This window comes from Triticum urartu, chromosome 1, assembly GCF_003073215.2.
Source record: "Triticum urartu cultivar G1812 chromosome 1, Tu2.1, whole genome shotgun sequence".
NCBI lineage: Eukaryota > Viridiplantae > Streptophyta > Magnoliopsida > Poales > Poaceae > Triticum > Triticum urartu.
Window position 1 is genome coordinate 552,647,867 of NC_053022.1, and position 14,475 is coordinate 552,662,341.

The 14,475-nt window shown below is 41.1% G+C and overlaps 1 protein-coding gene, 1 non-coding gene and 1 pseudogene across 2 annotated transcripts; 1 reads left to right on the plus strand and 2 right to left on the minus strand.

The window, feature by feature from the left end:
• The first annotated feature begins 292 nt into the window (after positions 1 to 292).
• Positions 293 to 9,878, plus strand: LOC125529224 (phosphoinositide phosphatase SAC7-like). Its single transcript, XM_048693636.1, has 19 exons — positions 293 to 495; positions 1,908 to 2,280; positions 2,364 to 2,455; positions 2,687 to 2,744; positions 3,084 to 3,140; positions 3,238 to 3,271; positions 3,392 to 3,472; positions 3,610 to 3,716; positions 3,864 to 3,950; positions 4,064 to 4,141; positions 4,558 to 4,628; positions 4,719 to 4,817; positions 5,625 to 5,724; positions 6,772 to 6,880; positions 6,988 to 7,060; positions 7,652 to 7,745; positions 8,160 to 8,252; positions 8,544 to 8,610; positions 9,603 to 9,878. The coding sequence occupies exons 2-19, from the start codon at positions 1,918 to 1,920 to the stop codon at positions 9,734 to 9,736; spliced, it is 1,797 nt and encodes a 598-aa protein (XP_048549593.1). The 5' UTR covers positions 293 to 495; positions 1,908 to 1,917; the 3' UTR covers positions 9,737 to 9,878.
• Positions 9,879 to 10,497: 619 nt separating this feature from the next.
• Positions 10,498 to 10,570, minus strand: TRNAR-ACG. The gene has a single exon. It is a non-coding gene; the product is annotated as a tRNA-Arg (tRNA).
• A 1,866-nt stretch (positions 10,571 to 12,436) lies between these two features.
• On the minus strand, positions 12,437 to 13,673 carry LOC125533121 (annotated as a pseudogene).
• Positions 13,674 to 14,475: the final 802 nt, after the last annotated feature.

Here is a 14,475-nt window from a genome sequence, read left to right on the forward strand (position 1 = left end):
AGACTTTTTTTTTTTATAAGGGAAATCCCAAGACCTTGAGGGGAACTTTTACAGGGTATGAGTGAAGATCAACGCGTACAAGGCCATACGGCTTATCTTGATGTCAGTTAGAAAGAGGGGACTGCATAATTGTTTTTTTTGAGGCGAGGCTGTTTTTGGTGGTGGGCTGCTCCTACAAGACACTTAAAGTAGACGGGCTTTTGAAAATAAACGGCAAAGTGGGCTGAGTGGGGGCAGCGTAATGGGTCAAGTGGGGCACAGGACGGCCATAGCTTTTTCTCAAAAAAAAAAGGGACGGTCACAGCTCAAATCGAGTCGTAACAGTCAACGTGCGTCCGCCTCTGGTAAAGGACACCGGAGCGACAGGCCGGGCACGATCCGCAGCTAATCCCATCGCCGAGGTCGCCGGGATCCTGCCCTGCGACGACGCCTCTCGCCGCTGCTCCGCCGCTCGTTCCCGTCTCTCAGCCGGCTCACGCCCGCCGGCCGAAAAGGTCAGCAGCTCAGATCCCACCCGGATCCCCTTTTCTCTTGGCCTGATCCGCTTTGCTTTGCTTCAATCACCAACCTGTTATCTGATGTGCTGCACCTCAGCATACTGCTTGCTAGATCCGAGTACTCTTTTGCCAACGCTTAAGCTCAGCCGTGCTTGGATCCTGATTTATCCCCACATAGTTTATTAGCCATCTTCTGATCGTGGATCAGCTTACCTGATCCTGATCCGGAGTTAACCTATAGGCAGGGCCACGCAGACAATCAGATCCCTCATGGCCCAAGATCCCCAACACTGGCTGCGTGCTTAGGCGCCAATGGCCGCGGGCTGCGCGCTTTACGGCCTCCGGCCCTGCGCAAATCGGCGTTTTCAGGGCACTAGATCACCTGCTCTGCAGCAGAATCGTGTTTGCATCATTGCTTCCAGAGCTCGTTTTCCCTGCCGGGGTGCAGGCTGCTTGTTCAGCCCGCTTACGCTTGTCCATGCCGCCGCCCAAGGTTCAGTTTGTGTATTTTAGCTGCTGGCTTGCTGCTGTGTTTGGGTGGGTTTCAGCATTACAAGGGGCTTGCTCTGATGGTAATATTGGTTATTGTCTTCAATCCAAAAAAAATAAAAATAAACGATGCAGCCAAACTTCTATATGTTTCATAGCTAGATAATTAGTAAAAATAAAGTTCAGGTCAGGTGGGAATGCTGCCATTACATTTGCCATGAAAATCACTTTGGCAGCACTATCTTTTCCTTATATGTTAATTTTATTTAGTAATTGTCCACGTTGCATACTGGAGACAGAGGCAGTGTCGTTCTATTTGGAACAGAGGAAGTATTTTAGTAGAAATCTTTGTTCCATATATGCCATCATGACTTTTTCTTTTAATTCTGAACACCACCTCCAAGTATTTTATGGTTCCAAAAACTTCGGTCGAACTCCTGACTTCAACCATGAATTTGAAACTGAAAATGTTATATGGCGGGGAAAAATCAGTTAATGATAACAATAACATACAAAGCATATGTTGCTACTCATGTTCATGAAAAAAAGTTGTAGGAAGTATAACAGAAAAACTACAAAATAAATAACCATCTTTGACATCGTAGGCTACTATTTCAATGCCAGCATTAGAGAAACAATTCACACTTTCTGTTGAAATTTAGTGAATAGGGTAATACCAGGCGCATCGTAGTTGAGATAATCAATGATTGTTGGGGGTGTTTAGCACAGAAGTAGTTGCTTTATTAGAACCCCATGACTTGTATGGGGTTTCTTAATGCATCCTCAATTCCTCATTATTTAAGTGTATGGTCACATCGTGGTTTGTTGAATATATTAACATTTTTATTTGTGTTCCTTGACATATCTCATATGGCTGCTTCACTATACTTACCATGGGTGGTATTTGATCTCTATTTCAGGGTATCCCATCATGGATGCAGCAAAGGATCCAAACCCGTCATGTAAACTCCACACAAGACTGAGACTCTGGGAGTTTGCAGACCGTTATATATTTGAACCAATTGATGGTCTTGCTGACTTATATTTGTCAGTTAGCCGGGCCGGTGGATCAATGAATTTAGTTGAAGAGTTGCCACCACGTAGCCCCTCCACAAATCCTAAAGTTCAAACAGTTTATGGTGTGATAGGAGTGCTCAAACTTGCAGTTGGATCGTATTTTTTTGTGGTCACTGACCGTGATTGTGTGGGATCATACTTGGGGCATGCAATTTTTAAAGTGACAGGACTAAAAGTCCTTCGCTGCAATGACTCGCTTAACACTTCTTCCGAGCAGGTATGACAATGCTTATTTGCTGCCAGTTAATATTATTTCCACCTATATTCCATCTGTTAAACATCCCGATAAACTATTGGCAGAAAAAAATGGAATCTGAAATTTCCGAACTCCTGGATGCTGCAGAGAAGACCATGGGCCTCTACTTCTCCTACGATATCAACTTAACACTTAAGTGAGTATCTTATTTACGAAACATGCCAGTTACACTTGTGTATTAGTGTCTAAGCCATTTAACTTGTAAATGAAGAGAGGATTAGAATACAATATGTATGTTCTCAGCTTTAGTAGTTGGCATTTTGTCCCTCTCTCTTCATGTTTATGGGACATGGTGACATGTTTTAGTTACTTTTGTTCTTATGTTCTCACTGTAATTGGCATCATATCTTTGTCCCTGCTATTCCAGTTCACAGAGGCTGTATGATGTTGATGACGAGTTCAAATCACGTCCTCTTTGGAGACAGGTTTGATTCCTTCTCACGTCTTGCTGTAGAGTTTGCTTACACATGGAAGGCCTGACCCCCCCCCCCCCCCCCCCCCCCCCCCCCCCCCCCCCCCCCCCCCCCCCCCTCCCTCCCCCCCCCCCCCCCCCCCCCCCCCCCCCCCCCCCCCCCCCCCCCCCCCCCCCCCCCCCCCCCCCCCCCCCCCCCCAGCTCCCTTTCTTGTAATATGTGAGGCTTTGTTGGTTATCACTTGTATATGTAATACCAGTACCAGGCTATCTTTGTTATGTCCGGCTGGCTGCATTTTCAGCTATCAGTATAACTATTCTTTCACAGATTAACGAGCATTATTCTTTTCAGGCAGAGCCGAGATTTCTGTGGAATAGCTACTTGTTGGAACCTCTAATTGAGAACAAAGTAAGATCAGTCTTGCCATTTAGTTGGGTTTTCAGTTTTAAAGGAGTTATAACCAATATCTGCAGAGTATTTGATTCCTGCCTTTTTCCTTTTACAGCTGGACCAGTATTTGTTGCCAGTCATTCAAGGCAGTATCCTTGTCTTACATGTCATTTACTCTTTGTAACGGCCAGATATATAAGATGATGTATTTTTATGTGAAACTTAATGAGCCCTATAGTGTGAGTTACTACAACTTAACTAAATATCAGGTTTTCAGAATATCCAGGCAGAAGTTGGGTCAGAGAAGGTAAATGTGACCCTGATAGCACGTAGGTGCACAGGGAGGATAGGTGAGGTTTACGAGACATCAAAATAAGATTATTCACAAGTTTCCTTCAAATATATAATGTTATATCCTGATTTCTTGTTCTCGAGAAACTCGATGCCCTATGATCGAACAACACCTCATGAGGCTATTATATTGAAGGTACTCGTATGTGGAGAAGAGGAGCTGATCCAGAGGGTTATGCTGCAAACTTCGTTGAATCAGAGCAGATAATGCAATCAAAAGGGTATACAGCATCCTATGTACAAGTAAGTTTCTTCAGACATACAGACAGCCTCTTTATTACCCTTTCTTTTTGTATAAGCACTAATAGTCTCATTAGTTGGTTCTTGGTTCCGAAAAAAGTCAAAAAACTTTAACCACCTCCAAACATTAACAAATTATATGTTTTGTAGGTTCGAGGTTCTATGCCATTCTTGTGGGAGCAGATTGTTGATTTGACATACAAACCTAGCTTCGACCTTGTTAGACAAGAGGAAGCGGTGAACTCTCTCAACTTGTGCTTTGTTTTATTGACGTTGGTCAGCAATCCAAGCTGCGTTTACTATTTTCTTTCCTCTTAATTTGTCTTGGGCTTCTTTCTATCTTTCTTCAGCCTAGTGTACTTGAGAGGCACTTCAAAGACTTACAAAAGAAATATGGAGCTGTCTTGGCTGTTGATCTTGTCAATACAGTAAGTACTGTGCTCTTGGCCTTCTAGCTCAACCAGTGCTCTGTTCAAGCTAAGATATATTTGCTTCAGAAAATGCCATCACACATTGCTTCTGCTCCTGGTTAAGGTGTTTAATTTACAAAATTAGATTCAAATTCTTTATTTTAAAAATCGACGATTCTCAGTCACTTGTAACATGCGTGCTATTTCTTTCTCTGGCATGATTTATTCCTTGACATGGAATTAATTTACCTGTTCAGCTTATGTTGCGGATTGGTAAAAAATAATACTTGATGAAGTGATTGTTGACGGATTTTTCTTTCAGACAGAGCATGAGTAGCACATTCTTTCCTAATGAGTCTGGCTTGTTAACTTTATTCTGTTTTCCATGTAATGTTCATCTTGTACCTCTCTTTTTCCTGTATGGCTATATTCAGCAAGGTGGTGAAGGCCGACTCCATGAAAGATATGCAAAATCTATCGAACCAATTCTCAGTGAAGATGTAAGGTAATGCTTTATTTTGCTGTTTCTATCTACTGTAGAGTTATCATATCGCGTCTTAGTAGCTAAATGTGTATCTAAGCTTGTCTTCTGCAGATATGTGCATTTTGACTTCCATCGTATTTGTGGCCATGTTCACTTTGAGCGCCTCTCACAGTTGTATGAGCAAATTGAGGATTACCTGAAGAAACACAAGTATGTTGCCAGAAGATATACTATTTTCTGTTCCATCTTCCATGGCATACTGCCAATCACTTTTGTACATTTAAGTTTGGTTTTACTTTTCTATTATTGTATGTTTTCCCCCTCTCTGAAAGGCTTTGGTATGATCTGCTTGCTCCTTGAAAATTACAATCTCTTAACAGTTGATATGTTTTTTCTCCTTTTTCTGCAATCAGGCAATCTCTTAACCATAGAGATTGATCTATGCTTATTCCCTTAAAAATTACACAAATCTTAAAGCAGGAATAGGGTTGATATGATCTGCTTGCTCCTTGATGTGTTCCAAGATTTGTACAAGTAATATTTAAGCCGGGGATGTAATTGTTAATCGGTTAGCTTTGCTTGCTACTAAAGTGGCATAATCTATTTATGGTGCTTGGTTATTCACATTACAATATAAAAAAGCGATACCATCATACCCCCAGTCATCTTGTTAGCGAACAACTTATTTTTCGACTCCACTTCTAAGGTTTCGGTATTGGTTGGAGCCTTGAAGGCACTAGTGCATCTGCCTCAAAAGAGCTACATCGTATATGCTGTTTTTGGTAAAACAGAGTTCCTGGCAGAACATGAAAATTGAATCATGTCTACAGTTGTACTCTTAGTGCTGTCCTGTGTAGCTGTTTGAGTTTTTTTCGTCTTAGGAAGAAAAGTGAAGAACAATTTGTGGTTTTATGTACATCCATCTACTATGTTCCCTTGTGCTTTATATTAGAGATTCTTATATCCTTCGATGGTATCTTTCCTTCTCATGGTATTGCTAACAATGTTGTGCTAAAGGTACTTCCTGTTGAATGAGAAAGGCGAGAAAATTCAGGAGCAGCTCGGCGTTGTCAGAAATAATTGTATTGATTGTTTAGATCGTACCAATGTAACTCAGGTACATCTTTCCAACTTCCAAGTACAGTTTTTATTTCCTTATCATATGAATCTCAATTTTAACAACAGGTCTTGTAATCCAATAACACTTTAATTAATTCACTTGGCACGACTGACATTATTTTTACATGGGCTATTGTTTAGCAAACAACTTGAGTCCAATATGTAGGATCAAGGATGACAATATGAGCGTTGGGGGTGGGAATAGAAGACTTCTAAAACCTTTTAGCAATTTTTTTGTGCGAAAAACTCAAGAAAATTAGTTTTGTGCCATTTGATGCCTTCATAATCTGGTATTTGCTAAGTGCATGGTGCACCAACACCCTATTTCTAGGATACTAGGTCGAGGCTATCCTAGGGTTACAAGCAAGCAGACAATGCAATTCTAGAAATGCAAAAGCGCAAAGTAAAAGACAAGAGATAAATCACACAAGGAGACAATAAACAGTTTCTTATGGTAATCGGGTTCTTGTTGGTATTCCCTAGTCTACATTGAGGGCAGGCGAACTGAGCTTGCTAAGGTTGCTGCTGCTCCACGCCAGGGATGGCCAGTACCAAGTCACTCACAATTCTGCAGTAGTGGTCCTGCGTCGAGAATTAGGATGGTTCTTTCCAATCAAGTTATCTATTTCCCTAAATAGTGTAATTAGTTACCTAGGATACAAATTAATTGTTTGATATATTTATCATTACCTAGTTTATATTGAGATCGATTCTGTCGAGAATTGTTAGGAGGAGAGTCATATATATAATGGGGCCATGTTATCACTAGTATTTCTCATCTCCAAGGCTCAACATGTTTGGTAGACAAATCCCTTGTCCCTATCTTTGTGGTGTGGTTAACTGCATGACAGGGTCACCCTGCTTAGCTCACAGTCATGGATAACTAGGCATTATATTTACTTCTATCTTTATAAATTCTTCTGTCATGGATTAGTCTGTTACTACCGTTCTTTCTTTTGTTTTATATATCTCTTCCGTCTGTCCAACTTTCAGTTCTTATCTGTATATCTTAACTTTGCTGATAATCTCTACTATGACAAAACAGAGCATGATTGCGAGAAGAATTCTGGAGAGCCAACTTCAACAAATAGAAGTTTTTGGTGTTAACGATACAATAACCAAGTATCCAGCTTTTGATGCAAGCTACAAAGTTTGTGAGTATTATGTTCACATTTACTAGCCTGGTTTTTTCTTATTTGTATGTCTCCCATGCTTTTGTATATTTAAAAGGTGTTGCTGAAATAGAAAAATCATTTTCCAGTGTGGGCCAATCATGGAGATGCAATAAGTATTCAGTACTCCGGAACTCCTGCTTTGAAGGGAGATTTTGTTCGGTAATTTCTATACAACGCAATTTGCATGTTCTCATTATAAGTGCAATATATTTACATCTATTGCTAGTCTTAGTTCCCCCCTTTTCCAGAAAGACTGAGAACTACTCAGTTCCGTTCCAAAAAGGAATATTAGTATTTTCACCACCTTGATTATGTTCACAGCTGAACCACTTGCAGCAAATCTCCATAGTCTGTACCAGTTTCACTGAGATAACGAGAAACCGTAAAGATATACTCCCTCCGTCCCATAATGTAAGACGTTTTGCAAACTAACATAGCTTACAAAAGCGTCTTATATTATGGGGCGGAGGGAGTATTTTACTAATCTGTGGTGCAAACTCCCCATCATTGTGGCAACTGAATACCCTTTGGGTAGTGTCTCTTTGTTAACGTCAACACCTATTAGAGCAAATGGGCCTAAGATAACAGATAACTATCGTTGAGAGATATGCTTCTGTTCTTGGAACTCTCCTATGTTACTGCTACTTATTGTAAGCTCATTTTATTGCCTATATGAACACTTCTGCTGAAACATAGTGGTGATAATATACTTTTTGTCTCTGTATTTTACATTAATTTTTTGTCTACAAGGTACGGGAAGCGAAGTGCCCGGGGAATTTTAAATGATCTCCAGTATTCACTTGCTAGATACTACTTGAACAACTTCGCAGATGGGACGAAGCAGGTATGCAGCTGAGCTTTTATGCATGTGAGACTCGTGAGTATGTCACTTTGTCAGTAGCCAAGTAAATTCACGATTGAGACTTTGTCGATTCGTCATCTTGATGGTGCACAAACGTCAAACTATTGGTAGCTTATGGTGACATCTAGTTGTTCATTGAATAGTGCGAATGCAACTAATTACATATCATGAAATCTGCTGGACACATGGAAAAAATGTACTATAAATGGACTATTATGTTTGAAGAGGGTCTTGTTGGCCAAACAAGCATCCTTCGTAATTTTGTGTTGCTTACGTTTCCAAAATTCGGACATCATGCGGGCAACATTTGTTGAACTTACTTCCAGTAAAAAAACTGAACTGGGATGCAAGTGCCTCATTGTTTATTTATATCTATTTGTTTGTTGTCCTTTATAGGATGCCATGGATCTTCTTCAAGGACGTTACATCACATCTGTTAGTCGAGACATGGCACCTCCAACAAAAGCAGGATTTGTAGAGAGCTATGCGGTGAGTACAATTTTACTATTGCTTCCGTTCTTACCTGTCAGATTGTGAAGTTGTTCATTGAAAAATGAAAATGCCTATTTAGTAGTATTCTAGTATTGGTCAACTCTGGAATATCTCTGATATGTACCTGGCCTTGTGGGTGTGCTGGTACTAGGCACATGATTGCAGGCACATGGTACTCACTTTAGCATATAGTTATGTATGGTACACAGCTAGAATGGATACAGAAACGGGTTTCATCTCTTTTCCGAATAGAAAAGATCTCTCACTTGTGCTATTCCTCTTTTACAGTCCGCCCGCCTTGCTTTTGCATTGGTTTCCGGAGCTTTTATGTTCATGATGATGTCACTGAGACATGGTAAGATTTCTCAATCTGCTGACAGCCTGAAATATGTGCTTGCTATGATTTGCTTGCATTCTGTCAACTAGTGCTTGCTATGATTTGGTTGGCTGCTTCTGATAATTATGTCAACTAGTACTTGCTATGATTTGCTTGCATTCTGTCAAGCAGAAACTTTTGAAGTCTGTTTTTTGAGAACTCTTTGGGTGCAATGCTGGACGCACAACTTTTGCCCCTAAATAATTGTATTGCACTGGTAAAAACTAGCATGTTTTGCCAAAATCCAGTTTGGGCAAGTTTCTTGCAGTTCTTTTCATATTTTAGTGGATTAATAGATATGTCAACTAGTACTTGCTATGATTTGCTTGCATTCTGTCAAGCAGAAACTTTTGAAGTCTGTTTTTTGAGAACTCTTTGGGTGCAATGCTGGACGCACAACTTTTGCCCCTAAATAATTGTATTGCACTGGTAAAAACTAGCATGTTTTGCCAAAATCCAGTTTGGGCAAGTTTCTTGCAGTTCTTTTCATATTTTAGTGGATTAATAGATAAGAGTCATGCTGTTACTACAGTAAGCCCGGTGGGGTTTACATACTTCCAGCTGTGCCACCCGGAAAGATTTTTTTGCCCTAACTTACACATATTAATATTTTTGTAACCATCCTTGATTGTGTTGCCTACTCAAGATAAAGAACACCCATAATAATACATAAAAAATCTTGATTGATGCATGTGTCAAGTGCGTGTCAAAGCTCCAGTGGATGCTACCATAGCATTCGTTATATACTTGGTATCATAACAGTTACGGCTATCTGTATCAGTTTGCAAGTCGTAACTCAGTTCTCCTGGGTGATTGTAACAAAAATGACATGTTTATCCCTTGATGGGAAATGTATGCATATAACTCAGCTGCAACCTCGGTTGTCCTGGTTGATTGTACCATACATAGATGTCAATTTGGAGAATGCATGGATGCATACAACTCAATTGCAATCTCTCTCTTTGCTGCAGCTCGGCATGATGCTCGTCATTTATTGCTGTCACTTCTCTGGGCTGGTCTTTGCATCGGGATCACACACTTTGTGAGAAGCAATGGCCGGGTATTCACGAACCGGCCCCGTGCCCACAAGTCGTCACACCCTTGATGGAAAGCAGGCGGGGTGATAGATTATCATTCGTTCATCAAACAATGGCAGTACTCCACTTTTTTCTATGTAGAGATGTAATTTGTGTCCATCCCTTTCTCCTGAAGATTGTGTTCTATTATCTATCTATATTCTTTGTTCTATTTGCAACAATCACATTTTCCAGTACCAGGACATAGTTACAGCTTCCCGCGATAAAAGGATATAGAGATACGGCTTTCCGGTGTATTTTTGCCAAAGTGGCGAAGTGATGTTGCGCAGAGCTTTTCAGTTATGCCAATTGAGATTTGTTGTTTCTGTACAATTTGCAACAATCACATTTTCCAGTACCAGGACATAGTTACAGCTTCCCGCGATAAAAGGATATAGAGATACGGCTTTCCGGTGTATTTTTGCCAAAGTGGCGAAGTGATGTTGCGCAGAGCTTTTCAGTTATGCCAATTGAGATTTGTTGTTTCTGTACAATTTGCAATGATCTTGCAAATGATATTAATTTTTGCCGTCTTGTGATTGAAATGCAGTGCCTCCTGTGTGTATGGCAGTTAGCTGTAGCTCACTCATACACGAGAGGGACGGCATATGCACGTGTCATTTCCATGACGATTTGGCGTCGGAATTTTTTTTGTGTGCATGGTTTTGGGGGCAGAATAAGAATTATACATATCTTACTGTGAGATTCAGCTACGGTAATGTAGCTAAATGTCATGGGGTGGGGCCAGTACGAAGTTAGATTTGAAAAAAACAAACGCAAAAAGGCGACTCGACTCCGCTGGGGATCGAACCCAGAATCTCTGGTTTCGTAGACCAGCGCCTTATCCATTGGGCCACGGAGTCCTGGATGATGCTAAAACACATGCACGGTTATAGAGCTACTATAATGAGCAGGGGAAACCCCCCAAAAAGCAAGAGTGCTTAACGCTATGTGAAAGAAAAAGTATCCATGAAAGAGTTGGGATGAGCAGCTGGTTAACCAAACGTTCTGGCAAGTGGATGTTCGAAGGATTTTGGCCATTCCACTACCATTACATGAGATGACAGATTTCCTGGCATGGAACATGACAAAGTCAGGGACTTTCACGGTGCGATCTGCATACCATACAGAATGGGATGGCGCGCGCTCCAGAGTGCTATTCCCTGTCGATCTATCCTGGCTAATAAGCACTTGAAAATAAATCCGAGTTGCCCAGCCTGTAACTAGGGGCCTGATGACATAAGACATATGTTGTTCGAATGCAAATTGGCAATGGACGTGTGGAAAATGCTCGGTCTTGAGCTTGTTATCAAACAGGCACTGAAAGTTGACAAGGCAGGTGAGCTTGTGTTGGCACATCTTCCGTGCCTTCCAGAACAACAAATCCAAGCGTTGGGCTTGCCGAAGTTCAGAGAAACGATGGCAACGACGGCTTGGTATTTATGGTATGAAAGGCGAAAATTGACACATGACGAAGAAACTCAAAATGCATATCAAATCAATATGTCAGTGAGAGGCTTAATAGCAAATTATACCATCTCTTACAGCCCAAAGGCTCACATCCGTTCAGATGCTTAGTTGAAACCAAAGTATGGTTACGTGAAATTAAATGTTGACGCGGGATTTGATAGTGACACACTCGCAGCAACATTTGGAGCAGTTATCCGGGACCATAGGGGGAAATTTATAGCGGCTGCTAATGAAAAGATGGACCTTTGCTTCGACTCGTTCACAGCAGAAGCAATTGCAGTGAGGTTTGGTTTGAATCTTGCTAATACTGTCGGATGTAGTAAGATTGAAGTGAATTGGGATAGCGTGGAGGTGGTGAATGCGTTGAGCCAAGGCTACTCTTCTTCAGTCGCTTCATCCATTATAGACGACTGTTATTTCATGTCATTAGGTTTTTCCCATGTCATTTATGATCATTGTAATAGGGAACGTAATCGAGTAGCTCATGAACTAGCAAGGTTAGCTAGGTTTTCTTCTCCGAGTGTTTGGATGGATAACACCCCTAATGAGGTTATCCCTTTACTTGTAGACGCTACTACTTTACTTATGAATGAATAAAGGAGAAGAAGTTTATCAAAAAAAAAGTATCCATGAAATTGTACATATATGTGTAAGTCTGGAAGCAACAGTCATTTCTTTAACGTGAATAAAACATACTGATATATATATTGGGCACATGAATTAACGGTGTGAGTGAATTCCCCACATTGCGTACCTGTTTTGTTCAAAAGGGCACTAAAAAACACCATCTTTTCCTCCCGAAAAGAAGGCATGCAAGCACAGGAGAAACCCAAAAAGAAACAAAGTCTTTCCTCACACTTTTTTTTATAAGAACATCCATGACCTGTGATCAAGTGTGGAGTTGTACATACATTTAGGAAACACGTGCATGCACCGTGTCAAATAAAAAACATTTTTTGTGATTTTATAAATGTAAAAAAAATATTTTTCACATTGGACACAAGAATGAGGAGTGTCCGTGAATTCTCCACATTGCCCATCTCTTTCCTTCACAGATCACCTTAATTTCCATCCCAAAGCAAAGCATGTAAGCACAAGAGAAGTTGGAAAATATATAGTACAATCTCCAGTCCCTAACATTCTGGTAAGAACATTCAGAAGGTGTGCTTAATCATATATAAGAACTAGCAGCTTGCATAAATTAGAATGGTCCTTAGCCAGTTAAGCTCATTTGCGATACAACTGAGGTTATTCTGTTTCTACACCATGTTACCAACCTAATAAATTGTATTGTAAAACAGACACAAACACCCACAACCTTAACAAGTTTCTTGTCAGCTAGAACCTGAATAATTAACAAGTTTCTTGTCTATGCTCAAAAGAGGGGAGAACTGGAAGTTTTGAGTAGCATGCCACATAATAAAGGTAGTTAGTACGACAACCATCTTCGATCTCGCTAAGTTTCCCAGTGATGATGTTGTACGAAAAAAGCTTCATTTGAACCTTGTCAACAAGGAAGAGAGCCTTTCTTTCCGAATCAAGAGCGACAATCTGATAATCACACCAACGGAACCAACCCTCAGCACCACCGTGAAGCAACTCGCCCCTTCCAAATGGATTGCCCATACTAAGACGACACTTCAAAGACCATTTGTAGGAATCACAAGTATCAAGATTGAAAACTGCAACTGTATGACCACTCTCCTCTGGAAGTGCACACTGCAAGAACCCTGATGATTGACCAAAACAACCAGATACGAGATCCGAATGGCCATGCGGCAACTTCATAGTAAAATGACGGGGTGGTTTGCCAGAACCCATTACCTCCAACCCCAGAATTTCATCCCCGCCTGTGTGCATGTACAACACTCCTCCTATAAAGTGGTGTTGACTACAAGTTCTACAACTGTCTATAAAAGGACTCCATGCAGCATCCACAATCCATGTGGATAGGTCAGACGAGAACACCTCAAATTTACTCATATCGAGTGCCCAAAAACCATGAAACTTAAATACATGGAACTGTGCCGACCATGATGGATCGAAGGCCAAAAAAGCATCACAGGCGAAGTCATCTGGGCCAAGGTGAATATCAGGAAGTGACCTCCACTCCTGTGTTGCGGGGTTACACACAATGAAGCGGCAAGCTTCTGGATAAGTATAACTGCTCTTGTAGTTACAAAGAATTAGGCCATTGCAACAGTCCACAAATTCTAAGTGCTCATGCCGCGGCAAGAATGTAAGAGCTCCATTAATTTCCTCATCGTTTGGTGACAGGCTAACAAGTTGGGCAACAGATGAATCTTTGCGTCCGTGAAAAAGACCAGTGGGAATTTTCGGCAGTTTCCATTGGTAGTGTGGATCAGAGGCAAAGGCAAGCCAAGCCTTGCAGACACATTTGAAGCGGCAGAAAGACTTGAACGACACCCGAGAGAGGATTTCCACCAAAAGATCATCAGTTAGACTAGCAGCAGCAATCACCTTATTTGAATCCATCTTTGTATGGCAGCATACTGAAAGGTAAAAATTGGCAATGTCAAAATACAATACAAATCAGTTTGGACCATGGTAAATTGACAATGTGTTACTATGTAATTCATTCAATACCTCCATCTCCATTCTACAGAGGGTTTGATTGTGTATGTGGAAAATAATTGGATTTCACACATGTGTCGCTCTAGTTTATGTAACACAGTAACCTAGTATTCTAGAGCCAACAAACGCATATCAAGTGCCCACCCCCTTTAGGAGCTGTTTGGTTCAACAAAAGGCAACAAACAAGTAAACGTAATGAGATCACAACGGCAGTCCATATATGCAGTTATGGAAAATTCTGAATTTTTTTGGTTGACGAACATAACTGGACTACAGAGCCGGCGCCCTTATTCCCATGACATGGAGAGCACTGTCGGTCTCAATTGTGTACCACCACGAGTCCTCATGCAGCGGCAAGACAGAACTTCTTCCCAGGTACTCAGTAGATACCTCCATGCATGGACGAGATCTCAACAAACGACTCAATACTCTCTTTAGGAATCCTTATGGTTTCTCAACTAACGATTCATTACTCTTTTTTTCTCTTGAGATCTCTCCGGGTGTATACGCTTGTTGCTACGAACTAGAAGAATCATGGGTTAAATAACGGCGTCGATTGGCCAATTAGTTGGGGTATTTCACAGATTGCAAGGGGGGCTAATGGAGTATCTCTTGCTCTTAAGTGGATCTGATAGCTAGGGTTTAGACGGGTGCAAAACCAACCAGGGAACCATCAGGGAGCACGCACCAAGGGAAAGCGAGA

Coding starts and splice junctions, on each gene's coding strand:
- LOC125529224 (XM_048693636.1), top strand. CDS start 1,918: ATGGATGCAGCAAAGGATCCAAACCCGTCATGTAAACTCCACACAAGA. Junction 2,456..2,686: donor GATATCAACTTAACACTTAA/GTGAGTATCTTA, acceptor CTGCTATTCCAG/TTCACAGAGGCTGTATGATG. Junction 4,629..4,718: donor ATTCTCAGTGAAGATGTAAG/GTAATGCTTTAT, acceptor TGTCTTCTGCAG/ATATGTGCATTTTGACTTCC.